Source organism: Tachyglossus aculeatus, chromosome 22 (genome assembly GCF_015852505.1).
Source record: "Tachyglossus aculeatus isolate mTacAcu1 chromosome 22, mTacAcu1.pri, whole genome shotgun sequence".
Classification (NCBI taxonomy): domain Eukaryota; kingdom Metazoa; phylum Chordata; class Mammalia; order Monotremata; family Tachyglossidae; genus Tachyglossus; species Tachyglossus aculeatus.
This window is the reverse complement of record NC_052087.1, coordinates 31735775-31743842: the sequence shown is the minus strand read 5'-3', so window position 1 is coordinate 31743842 and position 8068 is coordinate 31735775. Positions and strand designations below refer to the sequence as shown.

The 8068-nt window shown below is 39.3% G+C and overlaps 1 protein-coding gene across 1 annotated transcript; it reads left to right on the top strand.

Moving 5' to 3' along the window:
• The first annotated feature begins 642 nt into the window (after positions 1 to 642).
• LOC119944043 (putative olfactory receptor 8G2) lies at positions 643 to 7508 on the top strand. Its single transcript, XM_038765270.1, has 4 exons — positions 643 to 1462; positions 3285 to 3371; positions 6516 to 6554; positions 7453 to 7508. The coding sequence occupies exons 1-4, from the start codon at positions 643 to 645 to the stop codon at positions 7506 to 7508; spliced, it is 1002 nt and encodes a 333-aa protein (XP_038621198.1).
• Positions 7509 to 8068: the final 560 nt, after the last annotated feature.

Below are 8068 nucleotides of genomic sequence, written 5' to 3'. Positions count from 1 at the left end.
GGTGTTTCCCTTGTATCAGAATACTACATTAATGGTTATGAAAAAGCTCTTTTGGTGATTTATAATAATAATGATGGTATTTATTAGCTCTTACTAAGTGCCACCCACTGTTCTAAGTGCTTGATTTGATTTTGGCTCACCCATTCAGATATTTTTTTTCCTGTGGGCTAATCTTCCTGTATAAACTTAACTCTTTTTAAGAAACTATATCAGGTGAATTTCAATGATCTCTTCATTAGTAAGATCAAATCTATGGTCTCCTTTGGCACCACAGTATCATTTAGAGAAAGGCATTAGGAAAGTATGCTTTACTATTGAGATCATTAACATTCCAAACTCATCATTTTTGAATTTTTTTGGAATTGATTGAGCACTTATTGTGTGCAGAACACTGTACTAAGCACTTTGGAAAGGGCAATACAATAAAAATAATTTCATGCCTACCATATCAATCAAATAATGGTACTTATTGAACACTTACTGGGTTCAGTACATTGTACTAAGTGCTTCCATATATACTGTAATTGTTTCCATGCTATGAGAATAGGAAGACAGTAATTATGATATTGAATCAGTTGAGCTGTAACTTCTTTTCTAACTCCAGCATACTTTTTCGTTCCCCAGATATCCGAGTCTTCAAAGATGGATCCCTGGAAAAACCACACTTTAGTGACAGAATTCATCCTTTCTGGATTCTCAAGTTACTCAGATGTACAGGGCACTCTCTTCGTGGCATTTCTTGTTGTTTATATTTTCACTCTGCTTGGAAACCTTGGGATGATCATATTAATCAGGAAAGATTCCCAACTTCACCTCCCAATGTATTTTTTCATCAGTAACTTGTCCTTCATTGACCTCTGCTGCTCTTCTAACATTACACCCAACATGCTGGTTAACTGCCTTGCAGAAAGAAAGGTCATTTCTTACTCTGGTTGTGTTACACAATTGTGTCTCTTTGCTGCCTTTGCAACCATAGAATGTTATCTTTTGGCTATAATGGCATACGATCGTTACTTAGCAGTCTGCAATCCCCTTCTTTATCCCACAATCATGTCCCAGCATCTGTGTTTAGAGTTTATCATTGGGTCCTATGTAGCCGGAATGTTAAATTCCGCTATACAGACATTTTTTGTCTTTCGGTTGTCTTTCTGTAGTTCAAATGTTATCCACCACTTTTTCTGTGATATTCCAAAGCTGTTAAAGCTCTCCTGTTCTAGTGCTTTTCTTTCAGAAATTCTGTCATCTGTCTTCAGTGCGTTGGTAACAATGAGTACAATTGTACCAATTCTTGCTTCCTATATTTTGATCCTCTCCACCATCCTGAAAATTCAGTCTATTGATGGACGATTCAAAGCCTTTTCTACCTGTGCTTCCCACCTTACAGCTGTCTCTTTATTTTATGGGACTGGAATATTGGTTTATGTCCAACCCGTGTTTAATTCAGCAGTGGATACAGACCAAGGTATATCTATATTTTACACTTTGGTGATCCCAATGCTGAACCCGATGATATACAGTCTAAGAAATAAGGTGGTAAAAAGTTCCTGGCAGAAGATGTTTGTCACAGAGAAGGGGAACAAAGAAAGACAACTGTGATCAATTCTATTGAGTTGGCATGTAATACTGTTACTCAAATCAGCATTAGAATGGTGATCACCAGACTAATCTTATCCCTAATTCATAATGTGATTCTTGCTTTGTATACAATCATTGATACTGTCTACCAAAGCAAAGTGAACTGGCAAAAGGTGAATAATCATCCAGATAATAATAATAGTAACGGTATTTGTTAATCACTGTCCTATCCTGGGGTAGATACAGGAAAATTGGGTTGGGCTCAGCCCTTCTTCCACATAGGGGTCTCACTTTTAATCCCCATTTTCCAGATGAGGGAAATGAGACACAGAGAAGTTAACTTCCCAAGAGCTTAGTACAGTGCTCTGCACACAGCAAGCACTCAATAAATACGATTGAATGAATGAATGCATTTGCCAAAGGTCACACAGCAGACAATGAATGCAGGGGGCTAATCTTGTAAACTCTTTGACGGCAGGGATCATAATAATAATAATAACAATGATGGTATTTGTTAAGCGCTTGCTATGTGCAAAGCACTGTTCTAAGTGCTGGGGGGGATACAAGGTGATCAGGTTGTCCCACGGGGGGCTCACAGTTTTAATCCCCATTTTACAGATGAGGTAACTGAGGCCCAGAGAAGTTAAGTGAAATGGCAAACAAGCCTATTTTCTTTTACTTTCCCAAGTGTTTAGTACAATGTTATGCCCAAGGTAAGCACTCAAATGCTATTGGTTGATGGACTGATTAATTGATTAAATCAACTTCATTCCAAAATGTCAGCTTTACTAGCTGGGCATTTGTTTGGGGAATATAGTGAACTGGCTCAGTTGTCCACTTCACTCTTCTAGATTGTTTTGACACAATCCTGCACTAATGACAAACGGAAAGAAACATTTTAACGAGTCATTACACTAGGTCCTTAAAGTGACTACTTTAAAGTTAAATCAACTCCAACCAAATACTATTATTATTACTACTGATAATCATAATTCTTTGCCCAGTTTTCATGAGAAATGGCAGATTTACAAAATCCCATCTTGTTTCCAGAGCCTGGAGAAATTTCTATCCCCATCTCATACAGGAAAGTAACTTCACAAGATGCAGAATTCTGCTGCCTATCCCAACCAATAAATCAACAAATAAAACTTACTCTGAGCAGAGCACCATATTAAAGGTGTAAGGGAATACAACAGAGTATTCCCACAGTCCCTACCTTCAAGGATTGTACAATATTCCCCAATTCACAGAACCCTGAAAGCACACACAGTCCAAAACTAGAAGAGTTCTCAAACACAGGTAGGGGTTCAACCCCCAGTTCATTTGGGTTTAAAGTTAATCATTGAGCCCTGCGTATCTCAGATGATAGATTCAACAATACATGCATTTTCTATTTTTAATTGCCTTTCTGTATTTCCAGTGTCATCCAGCTCTCTTTCTGCAATATTCCAATGATGTTAAAACTCCCCTGCTCTGGCACTTTCCCTTCAGAAATTCTGTCATATGGGCAAGTCACTTTATTTTCCTGGGCCTCAGTTTCCTCATCTGTAAATGGGGATTAAACACCTGTTCTCCCTTCCCCTTAGCCTTTGAGCCCCATTTGGGTAGGGACTGTGCCTGACCTGAATGTCTTGTCTCTACCCCAGCATGTAGAATAATGCTCAGCTTATAACCAGTGTTTAATGAATACCACAGCTTTTATTTTCCAGTGATTTTCCTTATGTCCCCTTGGAACATGAGGAATAAGCCTCCCTTTGCTTATTTCCAGTTGCAGGAAAGGAAATCCCAAGTGCTAGGTATAGCATTCTGCACACAGTAAGCACTCAATAAATACCACTGATGATGAAATGGGAAGGCTGAGGAGGAAAACTCTTTTAACTTCCATCTCTTTGGAAGGTGCATTGCAAATACTGTTCTGGACATTGAAGGGAGAGCAGAGCATTCACCAATAATCATTTTTGACCTTTTTCTGAGGTTCATCTAATGGCCAAGTATACAGCCAGGAGATCATTTCTCTGATTTACATTCCACCATATGGCAAAATCTAGAAAGGCTAACATTCTGCAATGGATAAACGAAGAATAAATTTGCTTGAAACCAAAGTAAATCACTTCAGTTGAATAAGAAGCAAATGAGGTTACCTCCTTTCTCAACACACAGCCAGCCAACGTTAGTCACAGCAAAGTGTGACGGATGGGTACAGCATTGGCCCGGGACTCAGAAGGACCTGGGTTCCAATCCTGGCTCTGCCACTTATCTGCTGTGTGACCTTGAGCAAATTACTTCATTTCTCTGTGCCTCCGTTCCATTGTCTGCAAAAGGGAGATTAAGACTGGCAGCTCCATATGGGACATGGACTGTGCCCAGCCTGATTAAGCTATACAAGCTCTTATTACAGTGCCTGGCACATAAAAAGTGCTTAACAAATGCCATTAAAAAAAGAGACAGAGCATACTCATAAAGATAGAATGATACTGTACATGTTTGCCCATTTCCTTCATTAAAATGCTTGGATCTAAAAGGCAGGTTCTTTGTCTTTGACTTGTTTTCTGGAACTGAGTCTATTACTTTGCAAACACTCCACCCAACATAAATAGTGGTGATAAACCCATTTGTAAATAAGATTTGCTTTTCCTGTGCTAATGAAAAGGGTGTACTGAAGTTATCTTTATATAAACAAAGGGAAATCAACTCTGGTTGACCCTCAGGTTTCTTTACACAAAGGGATTAGGACCAGATTGGGTTGAATTGGAGATCATCTCTTCTTCTTATAAGCCTATTTAAACTGTCAACTTCAGGTTGAGAAGTACTCAAAGGGAAGGTGTTAGCCTATCCAGAGTGCCTTGCAAGGTTGCAGTAACAGAATAGCTAATCCATAAACTAAATTCTTCCAGAGTTAACAAAACTCTGCTTTTTGTTATGCTTAACGAAATTCCTTGATCATTAAACAGGAGGAAAAGATGGGGAATCAGTATTTCCTGAGCACTAAGGGTCATTTAGTACTCAAAATATTGCCAGGTGTATTGAAGCTTTTTCAACAATTATAGTGTTTAAAACGCTAGTCAAGAACTGAAACAATATCCTGGGCATTCAGGTCAAAATTTCTACTACTGACCCAGTTGCCCAAGTTAGAAGGATCAGGCATGAGTGTTTCCAAAGGGCAGTCATCTTAGGAAATTTAGGCATGACAGAATCCCTGATGGAGTTGCCATCTGTCCGATACTGTTGGAACTGTAGGGTTCTGACCCCACAGTGGGTAGAATGTGCTGTTCTGTCCAAACTCAAGTCCGAATTTTGAAATAACCCAGGTAAACCTGGACAGCCTTAGGGAAATTTCTCTGGGGAACAAATCCTCAGAACAGCTGGATTGGACATAGCTCCAGATTCAGGAATACCCATAGTACCAAGGAAATTCAGTCTCCCACTTGGGATTCCAAGAAGTTTCAAGGAAAAGACCCAAGTTTCTAGCTCTACCTGGACTTCTCCAGGCCCCCATCACCTTCAAACCCCCAGTCTCCCAGCTCGTAGGAGTCCACAGGGACAAAAATCCATCTCAGGGTCCCAGGAGGAGCCTGAAACTGAGAGTCACACTTAGTGTAAGAGATAATCCTCACCACCGGGGATTACTGTGACAAGAAGCCACCACTCTAAGCTCTGCGGTACTGTAGGAAGAACAGATTTCTCCAAGGTTGAGAAAGTCTCTGCAGTGCTGGTCAGCTGCTTTATTTGGGAAATTAGGCAATACAGTTCTTTATCCTGTCACTGACTCAGTGGTCTGCTCATACTAATAATAGTATGTGCTAGGTGTTTAATAAATGCCAAATACTGTACTAAGCACTGGGGTAAATACCAAGTGGATAGAGCATGGGCCTGACAGTCAGAAGGACCTGGGTTCTAATCCCGGTTCTACCACTTGTCTGCTGTGTGACCTTGGGCAAGTCACTTCATTTCTCTGTGCCTCAGTTACCTCATCTGTAAAATGGGGATTAAGACTGTGAGCCCCTTGTGGGACAGGGACTGTGTCCAACCCGATTTGCTTGCATCTACCCCAGAATACAATACAGTGCCTTACCCAAAGCAAGCACTTCTTAAGAAATACCACATTTGTTATTATTCTTATTATTAGGTCAGACACAGCTTCTGCCTCAAAAGGGATCACAATCGAAGTAGGAGGGCGAACAGGTATTTAATACTCATTTTATAGATGAGGAAACTGGGAAACCGAGAAGTAAAGTGACTCTTCTAGGGTCACACAGCAGACAAGTGGTAGAGCCGAGATTAGAACTCAGGTCCTCTGAATCCCTGGACTCTACTCTTTACTCCGATCTCTAGAACAGTGCTTGGCACATAGTAAGCACTTAACAAGTATGATTATTATTATTATTATTATTATTACTATCCAATCTAACATCCAGTACTCCCAACAAATGGATCACCAAGAGCCTCCACCTATTCCCCCTGTCCTCTCTCCTTATAACCCATCCTGTCTGTATCCCTTTTTCCCATCTTTTTCACCCTATATCTTCCTTATGTTTATTCCTTGTTTTGAATTACCCCATCTCATTCATCTCCCTCATTCTTCTATGTCTTCACTTCTCAAACAATCAATCTCTCCCCTTTCTCCATTCCCTCCACCCATTGCTTCTCATGTAATTATTCATAATTGATTTTCAAATAGTATTTGAAGTGATCAAAGCATATACAAATCATTTAATTATTGTTTTCAGCCTCTTTGATATTAAGTATTTGCAGACCCTGAGGATTTAATCCCAGAGGGTTAAACTTTTATATAAACATGGTTCTTAGGCTTAAACTAGAGAGGAATAATTTGGAAGTCACTGCAGTTCTACTTCATTCTACAGGTAGGATTGAATTTTGGACTGACATACAAAATGCAAAAGAATGCAATTTATGACAGATATATCTTCTTTCCATTAAAGACGAAAAGAATGGATTTTACACCAGTGAATATGATAATGGTAAATGTCAGATATCTAGCCTCTGAATACTCAAACTATAGAACAATCATTTCTTGATTCTATGACAATGCTGGCAGAAATCTACAGATAATTCAAAATGCTATATTTTGGCCAAAAGGTTAGTTCACCTACCAGTCTCTCCAGAGCTGCTAACAAGTAGGAAAATGAAATAATTTATTTTTTAGTTCCTCTCTAGGCTCCTGCCCAAATGGCTGAAATACTGGAGAAAATAAAGGGAAAAACAAGGAACAAATCTAGTAATCATAGATTGGCTTTATCTGAAGTTAATAATCTCACGAAGGGATAGAGTCCTTCCCTTTCTTAACCTCTGCTTTTAATTTCCACAAGTATCTCCCTCGTGTTTCATTTCAACACACATGAAATGAATCTGAGAATGATTCTTGGCAGAGTGAACACTGCCAAATGTATCTAGCTGTCTGGAGGAAGAGAACAGGTAAGAGGGCTCTTTTTATCCAGCTGTTTAAAATCTTTCACCTCCTTCACTTTATTTTATAATCTCAGAAGCTAATCTGTGTTATTCTCTATGGGCAGCCCCTGCAGATTTCCAGTAGACCTACTTTTAGAGGTAAAACCTTTAGCAATTTTGACATTATCATCATCAATGATATTCATTGAGTGCTTTCTATGTACTGTTTTGATTGCTTGAGAGAGTAAAATAAAACAGAGTTGGCAGACATGTTCCCTGCCCAAAGTAAGTTTACAATCTAGAGGGGAAGACAGAAATTCATAAAAAAATTATAATTTAATCAATAATGCCTTTGCCCCTAAAAGACACCCAAATGCTGTTGAATTTAGACAGCATAATTAGTCACTGTGCTTAAATAGTGCTATTATTCAAGTACCTGATTAACCACACCTCCCCATATTCCTCTTTCAGAACTGTGGAAGTTAGAATTAAATGTTGGCTTCCTCTTTCAGAACTGTGGAAGTTAGAATTAATGTTGGCAGTTGACTTGATGGCCAAATGTCTAATAACCCCAGTCGCAGTCACTTAAAATCATCTGGGCCAAAGAGCAAAGATGCAGAATGCTCTCTTTTTGTTCTGGGAATATTCACTCCCTTCCATCCCACCCCAGCATAAGCTTACTGAGTCATCTCTCTTCAGATTTCCAAACAGCCCTTTCCTTCATTCAGCAAGAATATTTGTTCTCCTTTTGCAATCTTCCCTCTCTAGTAAGTAGGGTGAATCCAGAATTCCTCTGTTCAGGAGGCAGGATCCCAATATAGTTTAATCGAGTGTGGTTCTTGGTCTCTGCCTAAACTCACTCCAACCTTCCAAGAGCCCCTACATCACCTTTGCTGGGGATATCTGATGAAGAAGACTTAAGACACAGATAAATAAATGTCCTCTCTGCCCCTACATTAAATTGCCAATCCTTACTAAGTATCCTATCTCTGTGTGAGTGCATGCATAAGAAACATCATATATGTGTGTGTTTACAAGGAGGACTTTACTTCTCTCAACTCTTTTCTTTCAGAACTATATTAATGGC

What these genes read in the sequence shown, in the direction of transcription:
- LOC119944043 (XM_038765270.1), top strand. Translation starts at nt 643, where the DNA reads ATGGATCCCTGGAAAAACCACACTTTAGTGACAGAATTCATCCTTTCT. An exon ending in AGCAGTGGATACAGACCAAG is followed by an intron (nt 1,463 to 3,284) that starts GTATATCTATAT and finishes TTTATTTTCCAG; the next exon opens with TGATTTTCCTTATGTCCCCT. An exon ending in AAGGAAATCCCAAGTGCTAG is followed by an intron (nt 3,372 to 6,515) that starts GTATAGCATTCT and finishes TTTCCATTAAAG; the next exon opens with ACGAAAAGAATGGATTTTAC.